Source organism: Antedon bifida, chromosome 9 (assembly GCF_963402885.1).
Source record: "Antedon bifida chromosome 9, ecAntBifi1.1, whole genome shotgun sequence".
Lineage (NCBI taxonomy): Eukaryota > Metazoa > Echinodermata > Crinoidea > Comatulida > Antedonidae > Antedon > Antedon bifida.
Window position 1 is genome coordinate 19,875,498 of NC_136234.1, and position 17,161 is coordinate 19,892,658.

The following is a 17,161-nucleotide window of genomic DNA, read 5'->3' on the forward strand; positions in this document are numbered from 1 at the left end:
CACACTTTTACTTTTCTTAATTTTTCTTGAATAATGATATTAATGTTTGTTTTTTAGTAAATGTATTTATAGTTCAAAATGGGAACAAATAGAATTGGGAATCTTATCTGAATATCAATAGGCCTAAGTTTAGTTTAAAGTTATTTTTGTGTTTTGTTTTGCTTACATCAGGCTTACTTTTCGGGTGGTGCGGTGTGTTTCGGATGGGATGCCTTGCGCGTGTTTCCATGTTATGTTACTATGGTATTCCGTAGGCCTGTCTCCTCTGCGTATAGTTACGTCATGCATTGTACGCGCCCTCTTCTTCCATGGATATTCGCGCGTCGTTACTAAGTATCCATAGTACCCGATTTTATAAACTCAGAAGAAGTCATACTAAAGAAAATTTCTATGAGAAAAAGACAGTTGAAAACGAACAGAGACTAAGTTGTATCAAAGGTGCCTTTCTGGATAAAGTTAACATCCATATAATTGAACTATCGAAGTTTTTAGAACTGATTTGAAATGCAGAACAGCAATACCTCCCCTGATCATGTTCAACCAGAAGTAAGACCACCACCGGTACCAGCGCCAGCAGCTGCACGAACAGAAGCAGCGCCACCACCAATAGCTCCGCGACCACCAGTCAGACAACCGTCGCCAGCATCAGCTCGGCCTACGGTTCCTCCTAGCGTACAGAGACGCATCAACGAAGAGGCGACTCTGCGGAGACGAGGCTTCACCATTGGACATGTATTAGGGGAGGGGTCGTATGCAACGGTATGTACATCCTTCTATGATAAAATCAACTCTAAGTGCGCAATGAAGATAATTTGCCGTCGAAAGGCGCCGAAAGATTTCCTTCAGAAGTTTTTACCAAGAGAGTTAAGGATCATCCGTAGAGTACGACACAAAAATATCATTAGCTTCTATGATATATTTGAACTAAATAATAAAGTGTTCATAGCTATGGAGATCGCTGGACATGGTGACCTTTTAGAGTATATCAAACTCCGTGGAGCACTTTCAGAGGACAAGTCTAGAATATTTTTCACACAACTTGTTGATGGTGTTGAATACATGCATGGACTTGGAATTGTGCATAGAGATTTAAAGTGTGAAAATCTCCTCCTAGACGGTCGTAACAACATCAAGATAAGTGACTTTGGATTCTCCCGCGAATTAAACCCAGGAGATCTGAGCAAGACGTTTTGTGGTAGCGCTGCTTACGCCGCTCCAGAGGTTCTTCAAGGTACTCCTTACCACCCGAAGGCCTATGACGTCTGGAGTATGGGTGTGATCCTGTATATAATGGTGTGTGGATCGATGCCGTATGATGATTCGAATATTAAACGCATGATAAAAGATCAGACAGAGAAAAAGCTGGGATTCTCGAGCAGACTTAAGCTAAGCAGTGACACCAAAGAACTGGTACTTAGCGTTCTGCGAAGTGACGTGGCGCGACGTTATACTATACCCGATATACGTCAACATCCCTGGATGAAGCCTATGCCAGTATCGTCAATATGTAGCACGTCAGGCGTGAAGACAGGTCCGCCATCGTCACTATGCCACCCACTGCCGACGACAAGTGCCCAGTGTGGAACAGCGGAACCACCGTACTCGACGGCAGCTTACGGAACTACTGCTGGACAACATGGATTAGACTCGACAACGTCTGAATCTGTTTCCAAGCCGTCATCTTCAGCGCCATCAGAGAACAGTCACGCACTTCCAAGCGACAAGAAGGCGACAAACAACAAATAAAGAAACTAACGAACAATTTAGAAACCAATGTTAGTAATTATTATGGCAATCAAGCTTTTATTATATGTGAACACAAGAGAGTATTTTATGACTGCATATTATTATAACTTATATTAAGATAATGTTATCATCTCTATCGAATTAAAATATGTCCACAAACATTGTGGTAATGTCTCAAAGAATATCAATTGTAATAGTTGTTTTATTATTTATTTAAATAATCTTCTTCACGCACAACTTACTCTAAATTCCTCTACAAATTCAACCAATTTATAATTTTATTATTTATTTTATTGTTATGAGTCAGTCTAAAAATATGAATCGATAGGCCTATATCATTTGTTTTGCATCATATTATTGAATTTGTATTTGTGACCCTTCGTATCTTGCTACCCTATAACAACACCATCCTTCTTCACAACGGTCACTAGATTATGTAGCTTTCGAGTTAAAAAGTCATTCTTTGCACGTTCAGAAACATACGAACATGCGCATAATGACTGTTTAACTCAATAAATGTGAAAACAGAAGGTCGTCAGTATCGTGCGTGTAAACCTTTCCGTTCCCACTATAGGATGCAGCAGAAGGACGTAAGGGCAACACAAGCGAATTGACCAATAAAAATCGATGGATTATTCGAACTATCGCTTGTGATTGGTCAACTCGTTTTTGTCGGGTCTACGTTCTTGCGTTGCGTCTCTATGTAGTGGGAAAACACACTTAAATGAAACATAATCTGTAATCTGTCATAATAAAGCACAATGATATAAAGAAGACAATTAAAAACACAATAGAACCAATTGTATTAAGGAGGGACTCTATTTAAGGGACAATTTCGAGGGGAACATGTTTTAACGGCCAACACCATTCATATGGGACGCTTGTAATACTCTTAAAAATGGTAATAGTAACATTAAATTGGTCATAATTGATGTTGTTATTATTAATTATAATAAATTTAAAATAATTAATTTACGAATAAAAGTACATAACAACACAGCGAAACGAAAGATAACACAATAATCGATGGTGGGGATTACGATGATATTGATATTAATAATAATGATAATAAAACATGGTATTTATTTTAATATTAATTTCAGATTGATTATAAAATTATTCACTTCCCGAATAGCGGTAAAAATACAACTCTATACAATATGCAAAACAAATCGTTTCGAATAATAATAAGTGAATAGACTAGATTACGATAAATTTGTACGGCGAATTTCTACTATTAAATTATCATCTGTCGTTTGATTGCGTGTTAGATTTACCAATCTCATTGTAATGTCTGATTTTAAACATATGGAGAACATTTTAAGCCCAATAAAATTATCTATGGAATTTGATAGCTAGAATATTAATGAAAGTGACAGTTAACATCAGGGGAAAATGAATTTGTAAAACTCTGATTTTCAGAATAATAAAAGCTAATACAATTACATAACATCCGCATGTCGGTTTGTTATTTCACCCGGAATCCGCTCCCGGCGACAACAAACATGCTTAGTCTTTTAATCATTATTAGTTTTACGTGATAGTTTTAGGTAAATTACCAAACTGAGATTGAAACAATTTATTTAACAACAAAAGTGACAGATGTGTAAGTTACCATGGATACAAAACAACTCGAGAGAAAATATCATAATGGTTGTAAACGTATAGTTATACACGTTCGTCAAATTCAACGTATATATTTCTAGTGCATTAGTTATGTCGATTGTTAAGTATACAAGGGTATAATGAATTACGTAGTAATATCCAAATTGCGTACACGGTAAGCGTAAACATCGTTGACGCGTAAACGTAAATTAGAAGTACACCTGAAAGCTTGGTTCCCACTAGGTGGCAATTACGTAATGACATCGCATGTAATTTGACAAATCACGACGCGATGGGTCAAATTACTTGACGTCATTGCGTTGCGTCCAATGAGAACGAAGCTTTAACCGTAAACATCGTTTAAAACGTAAACGTAACTTGGAAGTAGACATGGGTAATTTGACCAATCACGACGCGATGGGTCAAATTACTTGACGTCATTACGTTGCGTCCAATGAGAACTAAGCTTTAACCGTAAACATCGTTTGAAACGTAAACGTATAAACGTAACACATTAATCAATCCGTGTAATAACTAGTGAACGTCTGAGCAATGATTTAATTACAAGTTCTCTCTTTCGTAACGTTAACAGCCGTAAGTTAAATGCGTATAATGTTAAACGTTCTCCGTTAAGGTATTTAGACCTGTACTCTGCACCTGTATGTGACGTAATGGAACGGTGATTGTCTGCTGTACCAGATCATACCGTAAATTCCTCAACCACGCTAGATATCCTTTATAGTAACAGGCATGCATTGGATTGGTTTTACTCACGTAAGCCTTGTTAGTAGACTTCATCTGGATTCATACAGGTAGGTCCTCGCAGTATTCACTAGGCTAATATGTGTTTATACCGAAATGTTAATGTTATTATATTTGGATTATAATGCATAATTGCAGATTTTAAATTGTTTATGGTCGACGTCTGTCGCGAACGACAATGCCAATTAGTTTTACATTAATCTGAATGATGGATGAAACTAAGCCAGGACTGTTCGGTTGGTTGGTCGTAACATTGATCAAGGGCTTCTCTCGTCCAGTGCCCACCTTGACCACCAGATTTTAAATTATAATTATAGTTTAAACAAAATGTCCACGGCGTAATTTTCAATATATATATATTTTAATGTTGACTCTTTAATATTGTTTTATAGACCCACACATGTCAGTAGTATAACATGAGGTCCCCCTCCCCTGTTGCTCATTGGATACAGGCCTATGATTAATGTTGGCTGACTGTGATGTGACGTGTGTGTGTATTGCGTTAATAAACAGAAGAATCGCGTTTCACTTACGTTCACAAATCTGAGATCATTAAACTATGCGTGTATTTAATATGCGTTGCACCAGCATATGAAACGCGTTTCAGATTTCACGTTTTACGTTTCACAAATGGCTAAACAGGTGAATATGATGTATGTATGCGTTACGTCAACGTAAACATTACGTCCAGCTTACGTTGACCAATCATAGTTAGTAACATGTGAATATATTAACGTGTGTTTTTAAAACAGTGTGCGTACCAACGCATCCAAAATCACGTAGACTGTTTTGCTATTAAAAAAATATGTGTTACACCAGTGTAACTATATATGCGTTAATCACGCAGTAATGATTTCGTTTAGGATTTCTTACAATGCGTTAAACCAGCGTTACGTATCGCGTCCAAATTACGTAGGCTAATCGGTTATATTATCTTTTTTACTCTTGGATGTGTCGGCGGCTACTAGATTGGCGGTGCTACTTATGCTTGTGTAACTCTCTGCCGAGGCACTGGACATTAGGTCCGTGTTCTCGTCATGACTTGTTCCGTAACGTACATCGTGCGTAATAGAGCTCAAAACGAGGCTGACTTCCGGTATCCTGACAGCTGTGTCGATAATTAGCAGCAGAGAACTTATTGCAAAGAGTAAATACACTGAAAGAAAAACAAATACGTGGTTTAGTATAATATTCTCTAGAGCAGACAATGTAAACATTTTTGGTTAAGATGTTTTATAAATTGGTTACTGGTTTTCGTAACTTGGTTAATGGTTTGTCAGTGGTTTTGGTTAGTGAGTAAATTCCTCAACACGCAAGATATGTTATCTTTCTTTATAGTAACAGACATAAGGATTTCTTACAATCCGTTAAACCAGTGTAAACATTTTTGGTTAAGATGTTTTATAAATTGGTTACTGGTTTTCGTAACTTGATTAATGGTTTGTTAGTGGTTTATAACTTGGTTAGTTAGTAAATTCTTCAACACGCAAGATATGTTATCTTCCTTTAAAGTAACAGGCAAGGATTTCTTTTACAATGCGTTAAACCAGTGTAAACATTTTTGGTTAAAATGTTTTATAAATTGGTTACTGGTTTTCGTAACTTAGTTAATGGTTTGTTAGTGATTTTTAACTTGGTTAGTGGTTTATAACTGGGTTAGGCGTTTATAACAAGATATCGTCCTAAATCGGTTCACGTGTTATATTTACATGCAGTGGTGTGACGTTTCTAACCTGTACAAACCTAATAGAAAGCTTCGCATTGTTACAATACAGTCTAAATTATTAATTTAAGATTGTTAGAATACGTTAATAATGGTAATTGAAAAGGGATAATGAACGCAACCTTCGAGGTGACGTCACATATTGCTCGTATAATAACCATATCATTGATTTTGTCATCTCAAGCGACTTACTTAAAATAATGATATAAATGCTTGTATTTACTTGTATCAACAATGAAAGACGTTTTAAATGAGTTGTTGATATATTGTTGAATATGAAGAAAGATTCCGGAAATGTAAAATTACATGTAAAATTGTAAAGACCTTACAGAAGAAATTACGTTATATAACAAGTGATGATTATGTGATATGAGACGCTAGGGAATCAAGTGACAAGTTATTGTCAACTAAGATGTGATGGCTATTACTATATAGATGATGATCTAAAAGCGTGATTTTCATAACAAAATACGTTTTGAATACAAAATAGTAGAAAGGGATTTAACAACTGCTGAACGTGTAGCTCTCTATATGATATGCATTGCTTGGACCTGAAAACACTCAGATATTTCACCAAACATTTGCAACAGTTTTGAAAACTCGAGACCTCCTGTTGAATTTGTAAAGAAGTGTTCTAGTGTAGAACACATAAACACAGAAATCTACAATAGAAATATGTAGAATCGAAAAAAACTTCGAGTTTTCAAAAACAAATTCGCTTTGCTAGTGTAGACTAGGAGACTCCCACCCATGTTCTACACTAATACACTTTAGTCTGCAACCAAAGTTGACAAAATAGAAAATGAGCAAACCTCCGAGTTTGGCAAGGACCGTTTTTCAAAGTTTGCTAGAAACACCTTGGCAAACTACAGCAACTAGTTAGTTGCATTAGTTACGCTGTATTATTGTCTTGGAATAAACAAGTTTACTAATGTTTGTGAACTCAAATAACATTTGAATGTATTTATTCCAAATCTCAGCCTGCCAACTATTTTCTGCAGATTTTCAATACCGACAAACTTTGCTAACTCGGTGTTTGCACACGTTCGCAAATTAAATTGTGCTGTATTTTTGTTTGAAGAAAAAGCAAACAACAACGTACCAGAAACCAAAACCAAGTATATGTTTCTTGATAATCTTGTCCATCCAAATTGTTCAGCTTGTTGTCCAGGTACAAAATCACCCAAACCGACTGTTGTCGTTGAAATAAAGATGAAATAAAAACTGTCGAAGTACCTCCATTTCGGTTCAAGTACAGTGAATACAGCGGCAGGTATAAAAACCATAAAAGCCAATATCGTCAGTACCAATATTGATAGATGCAGTAGGTTTATGCTTAGTTTGGCCACTTTGTAATCTAAAAATAGGAATAAAGATAGGAATTTGGTAAAATTAAATGTGATACAGTTCTATAGATTTCATTTCCGTTTCGTCTCCTCATAACTGATGTAATTAGACATCCGATTCTCCATTCTTACATATTCTTTAATAATTAAGAAATGAAGAAATGATTAGTTCATTCTTAAGCTTTGTCTCCACTATCAAACTATAGTTTGACAAAACAAGTATGGTGTGCTCAAATATGGTAATGATGATATCATTGTGTCATGGGCACATCACATTTCTTTGTTCACATAAAGTTTGATAGTGTAGACAGAGTTTTTGGAAGGTCTCTTTCCATATACAGTAGTTTGTCTTTTCGGGTTTGGTACTATTTCTTTTTGTATTGGCATGAATGGTAAACATCCAATCTCATTATTTCAATACTGATTGTATAATTAAAGATTATTTGAATTGAATTGAATCGAATCCAGAATAGGTTAGGTTCAGGACAAAGTGTTAAGCTCTGTCTACACTATCTAACTTTATGTGACAAAAGCAATGTGATGTGCCTAAATATGGTAGTGATATGCTCAAATATGGTAGTGATATGACATCATCATGTCCTTCTATGCCATCACATTTTTTGGCACATACAGTTTGATAGTATTAGGCAGAGCTTTAGCTTAGAATAATTACATGATAATAAATAAATAAATGAAAATAAATTCTTCCCATAGTTAAAAAGGGGAGTATTTTTAATTTATCTCGTTAAAAAGGTAAAGGTTTATATTCTGCGTTTGATGCCTGAAAATGAGAGAATATGTTTTTGCCGTTTGGGTTGAGCATTTGTTACTCATTGTTGTTGTTATATTAACATAGGAATTCAAAGATTACACATAAATATACTGGCACTTAAGAGTTTAGATCTCATTAAACTGATACTACATGTATGTATTAATAGTCATTGGGTATCGTTACAACTCACTTAGTTTGTTTCTTAAGTACCGCAACAGCTTATCTGAACATTTTCCAAGAAGTGCCATCAATCGACCTAGGAACAATAAGGTTACTGGAACGCCGATGGTGATGTATACAACACAGAAGGCTTTTCCTGATGTAGACAATGGAGATGCATGGCCGTAACCTAAAACACATTATAAATTATATTAATTTAACAATTGAAAAGAGTGTCAGGCCTATAAGCAAATTGCTAATAATGCCCAATCTACATAGGGACCTATAAAAAAATAAGTGCGCAACTTAACACTAGTTAATAGTACTATATTATACGTAAACTAGCGAGCTTTCGTTTTTAGGACGGAGATTGTATAGACGTAAACAAGATCAATCTGCGCATGTGTATACACCCTTCTGTTCATATCGGGTTATATTTTGTTAATTTATTCTTCGTCCACCGTCCACCCGGAACAAAAAGCACGTTGAAGAGGTTTAGCTTATGATTGATGGTAAAAAATAAATTTGTACCATCAAACGTTTTCACTATTTGGGCTTTGCCGTATATATTACTTAGTAAAACGCCTGTGATGCACTTTAACATTACTACGGTATAGTTATCTGTCAGGCTTAAACGATTTACGAAAACATAGTTAAAAGCAGTTGAACATTACCATGTAACTGATAGGGTTAGCAATGTGATTGATATGGTTTAGCGATGTTTTGTCGTCGATCGTAGTCGTGTAATAGAAATGCTTTTTGGAAAGAGGACCAGACTGCACGTTCGTCAGATAAATGTACATCTACACTAATTAACATAAACACAGAGTACTGATAACAAAGGTTAGCCTACCTGTGAGGCTCAGTTGTATAGGAAACCGGCAGTTCTATACAACAGTCCTCGAATATCACTCGAAAATAGACGGATTCTCACATATTGTAGTATGCATTATAATTTTAAACAATGATCGATGAATAAGTACAATGCGTTAGAGATCTACAGTGCACGAAACATACGGTACATACATCTAAAGAAAAACCCCAACTAAACCATCCGATTTATCTTTTATGAAACTGTAGACAAAGAGAAAAATTTCTATTTATAATTCATAGTTATCACAAGTAATTTTTTTGTGGAATAATGTTGAATTACAGCCGTATTCGCGTTAGCAAGGTATGCTTTTAATATATGCCTACAAAAGTTCAATCACCTTCAGAAATACTCTTCATTAAAAAGCTAGACTTAATTAACATTGAACTTTACGAATGCATGTGTTGAAAGAAGACCGCCGCAATTGTAATTACAAATATAATATTTCATATTGTCTGTTTCACACCTACATGAACACGTTTTTACCAACTCTGACGTCAATTAGAAACCCTTCTTCCGTACTCTGAAGCTTCTGTCCAAACACAAAACGCGGCTGGTTTATGCGCATGAGTCTGTGTAGGCCATATCACGTATTTTTTCATCTAATTTTGCCTAGAGTCGTGAGATTTGTTGCGAAAGTTTTTTTCTCAGATATACTCGAACCAACGACTTTCAGATTAATAGCCTGGCGCTCATATATCCATTGGATTAGGATGATCGCACACTAGTAGAAGTTTTGACTTATTAGTAAAAAGATAAATATTTTGGCACATATGGCGTTTCATACTTGTTTTGCGCTTGTATTTTCAGACAAACATCGAAATAAAAAAAGTAAACAAATCAGACAATAAATACAGACTTGAGGCAAGTCTAGCACATCAGCAGCGGGTTCTACACCACTGCGTCCTGTACACGTTATGAGATACAGTATTACATTCACTCATATGACATCTGTCACTGATTACAAGCTGTTCCAAGCGACTCCACCTACGTACATTTGTTTTAGCCTATAGTTAGTCTGTATTGTTTGGTGTTTTAATAGACAGTAATAACAATTATTGAATTTTAAAAGCTGTATATAATATTTACGATTTAAACAGCATAAAGTAAAATACCTTTCTAGGCCTATATACTTTATTCACTGGAACTTTTGAAGGTGATGGTTAAGAAATGACAGTTGTTTTAACCCTTGCATTTTCTCTTCGGCTCTGTACAACTATATTTGTTAATATGTACAAATCAACAGGCAAATTACTGGGGGAAATGGAAATGCTGGGTATCTGTGACGTGGCCGGATCATCTCGAGGTATACAAATAAAATAAGCAAAACGATAATATCAAATTGATAAAGTAAAACAGAAAGAAATGCAAGCTTTCGGAACGAAATCCATTAGGCATTTAGTTAGTAGGCATATGCAGAGATACAAATAAATTAAGCAAAGAATACTAAATCAAAACGTAAATTAATAGTCAGAAAGTGCCATCGATATTTAAGTTAGCAGCTGAAAAAAGTTACACTGTATATAATATGTAGATATATTTATAATAATGTTGTCTTTCACTTTTCATATGCAATGGAGATAATATAGGCAAAAATCAAAACGGTAAATTAGAACAGCGAGAAAGTGCCAATCCTTTAGAAACACTACAGTATCGCCATCAGGGCATTTGCTATTATGTGGAAAGATTGAAATGAACATACAAAAAATGAATACATCTGTATCAAAATTAAATATTATAGATCTGTTAATAAACCAAAACGTAATATTATCAGTGTAAAGATAAACACAGATTTTATTAGGTACTTTATCTGTTACCACACATTACCCTTGAGGCACTCGTTGTCGAAACACTCAACTGAATTCTGCAGTCAATATTGTTTACTAAAAGGTATTGTAATTCTGACAACCTTTTAATTGACACTCATTGGAGTGACGTCAACCCTTTCGCTTCTTCAAACAAGAGTATATGGTATAAATCTATTGTGTAAATTTACTCAGGTTATTAATAGTTTGACATTTAATTAGGCAAAAAAAATGATTACGGAATGAAAAAGAATACGTTGAGGTAAGGGGATCAATGTATATGGTTGCAAGTAAACTATGTTTCATATACAAACTGGAATATTGATAATATGCGAACAAATAATAACGAATAATTAAAACGACTAATGTGTATTCTATGAAATTAAATATTGATTGATAGTACATAATTACAAAATCTTTCGAAGAACTGATTGTTCTTTCCAATCATACTCTACTGTAGTTTGTTTTGTAGGCCTATATAAAATGGCACAAATCTGTATAGGCCTAGAACGGTAAATTGTTAGTGATTCTCCTTGATACTATGAACACATCTTGATTTCATCACAGCCGATTTGCTTCACAATAAGTCAATTACAATTATTTTAAAAATGGGTGTGGTTTTGTAAACAGGAGATATGTTTCGTATTTAAAAAGTATAAGGTCTACGTTGGCCTATGTATAGACTTGCACCAAAAGTCTGTATCTATCTTTTTTATGTTAGTTCACCAGTCGACGTTTCGATTTTTGTCCAAATAATATACGTATGAAACGCCATATGTGCCAAAATATTTATCTTACTAATATTAAATCAAAACTCCATCTGGAATCCAAACTAGCCTATGTACAATGTCCGAGTATGAAAAACGAAATGTATAAGAAGACCCCGATCTTTTGAAAGTTAGTACCATTCGTCAGTAGCCATTTTGACCATTCGATAGTAAGCCCATTAGCAGTCACTATATTGGCAATTCGATTGTAAGCCCATTAGCAGTCACTATATTGGCAATTCGATTGTAAGCCCATTAGCAGTCACTATATTGGCAATTCGATTGTAAGCTTAATTCTATAGGCCTATTCAGATAGGCTAGAATTAGTAACATTATCTTAAAAAATCGAATTTGATTGTAATTACGGTTTAATAATTTGACAATGTGTCAAATGAAATGTGTTCGTCAGATGAACCATAAATAATTAGGCCTAGTTTGTAGATTCAACCATTGGTTTCCTCCGTGATAAAATAACAATTCAATCGCAAATCTTTTCTAAAGGTTACTCAAAGTGGAGTTACCGTTCAGCTTACCAAACTCGATGAAATATTCCTAAAACTAAACCATACTAATGTAGTAATATCATTACAATAACATCACTTAAGCGTATAATATTATACTTACCGGTTTTTAAAAATGAATATTTTACATATTAAAGTTTGCCATGGTAATGGTTATCTTTATTATGGACAACCGGATACTAAGACTTCATTATAGGCCTAGTACGATATAACTTGTAATCAACAATAACCATTTATATTAAATATGACAACCCCATTAAAACGTCTCTTTGTTACTGACTCATCCTCACTCTAATTAGCTGATTGATTACAGCCACGATCCTCTTTGATCTACTCTACGTAGATGAACACCGTGTAAAAAAAAAAGAAAAAAAACACGAGCGCATCAGACACTGATATTTCACAGGGAGAGAATGGGTTATGACCGGCAGATGACTAGTTCAAGAACCGGCCTAACCCAGATCTGCCTAACCACCCCCGCACATTCGTGTTAATATCTTCTAAGAGTTCTAGGGTATTGCTTGGAAACTTAAGAAGCCTAGTAAATGGTCTTAATTAGCCTTAATGACTCAATATATTAAAAAGAAGCAAGATATTCTGACAGTTTTGATGTCGTAAAGGTTTAAGATTCGTTGTTTAGAATATTCAGGATTTTTGCTAAACCCATTTTGTACTCACTGTAAATTCCTGGGAATTTATGATTATTAACCTTGTGATAAACAGTTCTTTAAGATATTCAATAATTCTTAGAATAAAGGTAAAAACAGAGCAAAAAAAAAGATGAGATATGAATTGCGTTTCGTGTTTCAAATGTTGTCATCTGTTCAAGATTTCGACTAGTTCGATCGTTTTTTCATATTATTGTATTTCGGTGAATCTGCTGACAACAATTTGTTTTCCTAGGCCAGGTTTGTCACACTCAAGAAAGAGTAATTTCGTCCCTGGTCACACACACTTTTATTTTAAATAATGAAACAGAACAGCCTAGAAATAAGCTAGCAGCAGAAAAGGATCGACAGTAAAAAAGGATTTATTTAAGAAACTATCTTTAATCTCTTAATTGTTTATTTAGGCCTACTTACTATCCAGGGAAGAAAGACCATCCTTTGTTTCCGACATTTCCAGAGTTTGCCTACACCTTTAACAACTATTGTGGAACGTTTTTAAAGTGTTGTCGTTTGTAAATTGTTGGACTCATTCTGTTCAAAAGTGTTTTGCATTTCGAATGACATCTTCGGAAAGTTTACCTGCTTAAAGGTAATCCTAGATCAACAATTCTTTGTTGACAACAATTAAACAAAGAGATATATATATATATCAAGACAAATACCACTGTACAATCGCTTTTCATATTTTGTAAACATTTCCAAACATTTAAAAATTAATTATGCTAAATAGATCGTGAAATTGATCCTTTGCTAACTTCGAAAACAGATGTTCATAAGAGCTAAACAATAGATACCAAAACGGTAACCTTTAAAGAGATTTGTAAATGGTCTTAAAAGCGTAATGTACTTTATTTTCAGGCTTATACGATGTTTTTAGAAAAATAAATAGACCTGAAGTATATTAAGTTCAAAGGTGTGATGTCTTCAGAAATTATTGCAATTCTTCTTATTTAAATAGTACCAAATGACACACAATTGGTATAAAATTGAACAATAAAATACTTACAAGTTACCAATTTGGGACTACAAGATTTAAATTTAACAGTAAAAAGTGATAAAATAAAAGAGATTGAATACAGTCAAGGCACTAATGTGTACAGGAAGAGCCAAAAAAAATACAGGCGAAAATATGTAGTAGAATAAAGATTACCTAATTTACAGAAGTTTTCATTTAATTAGTATAGTGTAAGTATAGTGTTACCACCTACGCGTTCTAGATTACAGGTAAAACGATACCGTTACCATACGGCTGGCCTAAAAAGACAACGTTTAATTAATAAAGAGTATTTCAAAAAATAGTATCTAACAATCATTTAATGAAAGTATTGGAATTCGGTAGGTGCTTGTCTTCTTTGTACGTATAGAGTATGTCTCCCCCACATTAGGCCTACATAGATTATTCGGTGACGTCATGAGGTCTGGGCCTGGCTTGAAAAAAAACTATCACTTAAACTTAAAGATCTATATAATAACATATTTTCGTAGTCAACAGTGTATTGTCCCCCAAAAACATGAAAAATGAAGATTAAATAAAATCAGACTTTGAATAGGTTATTTTGTAGTTTTAATAAAGTTAATCCTTTCCGTAAAAAAACGAAAACAAATAATGTTTTCTCATATAAAATGACAAAATAAATAGTCAAATTCAACCAAAAACCCATTGACTGTTTTTTGCTTTAAATTCCTTTTTTTAGGTAAATACATTTTGTTCGATTCAATTTTTGTTCAAAGTGGATAACTATTATTGACATTAAAATGGCATATTCAACACAAACAATTTTATAAATTATTTTTTCAGGGGGATAATACATCTTTAAGTAAACAGTATTGAACACCCAACAGTGACATAATTAGAAACAATTAACAGTTATTGATCTATCTGTTGTGACAAACGAAATCACAAGCATACTTGATATAGACAAACTGGCAGAATGCAATTTAGCACCTTTAGGACGGGTTATGAATAATTTCAAGGCGAAATGTAATTGCGTCTCTCTAACATCAATTCATACCTTTTCATTTAGAAATTACATCGACGACAAACATCCAATAAATGTGATTTATTTGTAATTATAATCAACTGATTGGTTTTTCTCGTAACATAATGTAATTATTGTAGTATTAAAAGATGGCAAGTTATAATGAAGTTATAACAATGTACATTTTACATACCTTTAATTTTCGCGAAATAAACACGCGATCGAAACGTCGCTTATCAATACGTTTGTTTTGTAAATCCATGATAAATGTAGCAATAGTACTTTGACATCGAATGAAAAACAGAGGCCACTAAAATAAATAACTTTCTATTGTTTGATTATTTTGAATAATTAAGTTTGGTATGTTGTCTCTCTTTTTTATTTAAAACTTGTACTACATTACTGTCAAGTATATTTTCTACATGGTAGGCCTACTTATTGTTACTAAAATTAACAGCTTTTTAAATAGTATAATACGAATAGATGACCATGGAGTAATAATACATTAATTCCTATAATTTCCTCCAACGGATGGTTGAATTCTACTAGTGACCATGAATTGCATAACATGTGGCTACATCCTCTTTTGCCGAGTGTTAGTGTTGGATCTGTAGGCTCAAACTATTATCTGTAGGCCTACAATAAATCTCCCGAAATAGCTTTTAAAATTCTTTTCTACAATATTGTTTTATCGTTGTAATTTGTTAGGAGAAAACATTACCGAATCTTGATATCAAATTGATGACGATGAATAATAATGTAATGACGATGAATATTGATGTGATGACGATGAATATTGATGCATGACGATGAATATTGATGTGATGACGATGAATATTGATGTGATGACGATGATATTGATGTGATGACGATGAATATTGATGTGATGAAGATGAATATTGATGTGATGACGATGAATATTCATGTGATGGCGATGAATATTGATGAGATGATGATGAATATTGATGTAATGGCGATGAATATAAATGTAATGACGATGAATTTTGATATGATGACGATGAATATTCATGTGACTGGCGATGAATATTGATGTAATGAATATAAATAGCTCAATTAAAATTGATAGAAGATAACAATAAAAAAAAACACCAGGAAATGTTTTGTTACCAGTCATTGAAAGAAGAGAGAAACAAACTTTGTTCTGCAGTTAAAATATACTATCTTTAGGCATATCAAACAATAGAATATACGGTACACTTTTACCTTTCTAATTACACAATCTAATCTAACTTACCATTAGTTTTTACTATATTGTTGAAGAAAAGCAACAGTATTTATTTCATGACACTACTGAAATAAATCAAGCAGTAATTTCGTAATACATAATAAGTAAAAACTAGAACCAAGAAAATGAAGGAGTTTTCTATCGGGAAATTACAACTAAACGAAACCCTTTTCCAACAGTTAATTGGGTATGGGTATAACAATAACGATTAGAATGTGCAATGTACTAACTTACCAATAGTTGTTAGTAAAGTTGTACTGAAGAAAAGAGAAGACCAAAAGTCCCAGTTAGTATATTTTGTTCCGTTCAATTTCCATGATATTCCGTAATCATTCGCAACAATAACTTCTTCTATTAGGCTTTCCAGGCTACCAAGATTAACACAACTGTTTTCATCAAGAAAATCCTGAGTTAGCTGTCGAATATCGTCTTTTAAGTTATCCTCGTGTGGTTCCTCAATTGTGGAAAACACCGTGGCTCCAATACATAGATAGATAATGTAGAACACAGAAAAGAAGAAACATCTCAAAGCTATTGAACGTGTTTTAGCCATGTTAACCGAACAATCATTCTAATTTGTTTCCGTCGAGCACAGCAAGGTTTACAGAAGAATATTTTCCATCAAAGTATTGCGGAAATGATACCTTCTCAATAGTGTAGGCTTAGACACCATCCAGGGTAGCTCGAACGAATGATTTCACCACAATTGACTCTTGCTTCAGAGCATTAGTAGGAATAGATACAAATCAAAACAGTTGGTAAATCACAATAGCGTAACAATTTGAAAGGAAAAAACAAATATGTAGAGCGGTTGTGGTGTAAAAATAGCTACAAGTAGCAGCCCACTTATTAGGTAGTTGGTGGAACTAGGTGGAGTTTAATAGCGGCTGTGGTAGTAGAGAGTATCAATAGAAATGATATACTTAGATAGTATGCCTGTTTACTTGTAGTGCAATAGTGACAGTAGTTGAATTGAAATCACTGTGGTACTAAGCATGAACTAACAATCAACTGGTTCAAAATGTTAACAAATAGACCGGAGGATATAAACAAACATTGCCAACGCACAAAAACAAAACGGCTAGTAGCTGAGGGAAAACTATCTGTCCACGCAACATCTGTTTCTCCTCTGAAGGTTACAACACAACATACGTTCGCTTGATGGAGAAGTTCACTAATGAGCAATGAACA

At 34.1% G+C, this 17,161-nt stretch overlaps 2 protein-coding genes across 2 annotated transcripts; one reads left to right on the top strand and one right to left on the bottom strand.

The window, feature by feature from the left end:
• Positions 1-265: 265 nt before the first annotated feature.
• On the top strand, positions 266-1,928 carry LOC144851550 (testis-specific serine/threonine-protein kinase 3-like). The gene has a single exon (XM_078709073.1). It carries the CDS (start codon positions 505-507, stop codon positions 1,744-1,746), a length of 1,242 nt encoding a protein of 413 aa, XP_078565199.1. The 5' UTR covers positions 266-504; the 3' UTR covers positions 1,747-1,928.
• A 2,739-nt stretch (positions 1,929-4,667) lies between these two features.
• On the bottom strand, positions 4,668-16,523 carry LOC144851553 (potassium channel subfamily K member 1-like). The gene is made up of 4 exons (XM_078709077.1): positions 16,205-16,523; positions 8,145-8,303; positions 6,939-7,193; positions 4,668-5,269 (listed from the first exon to the last, which is right to left on the bottom strand). Exons 1-4 carry the CDS (start codon positions 16,521-16,523, stop codon positions 5,031-5,033), a joined length of 972 nt encoding a protein of 323 aa, XP_078565203.1. The 3' UTR covers positions 4,668-5,030.
• Positions 16,524-17,161: the final 638 nt, after the last annotated feature.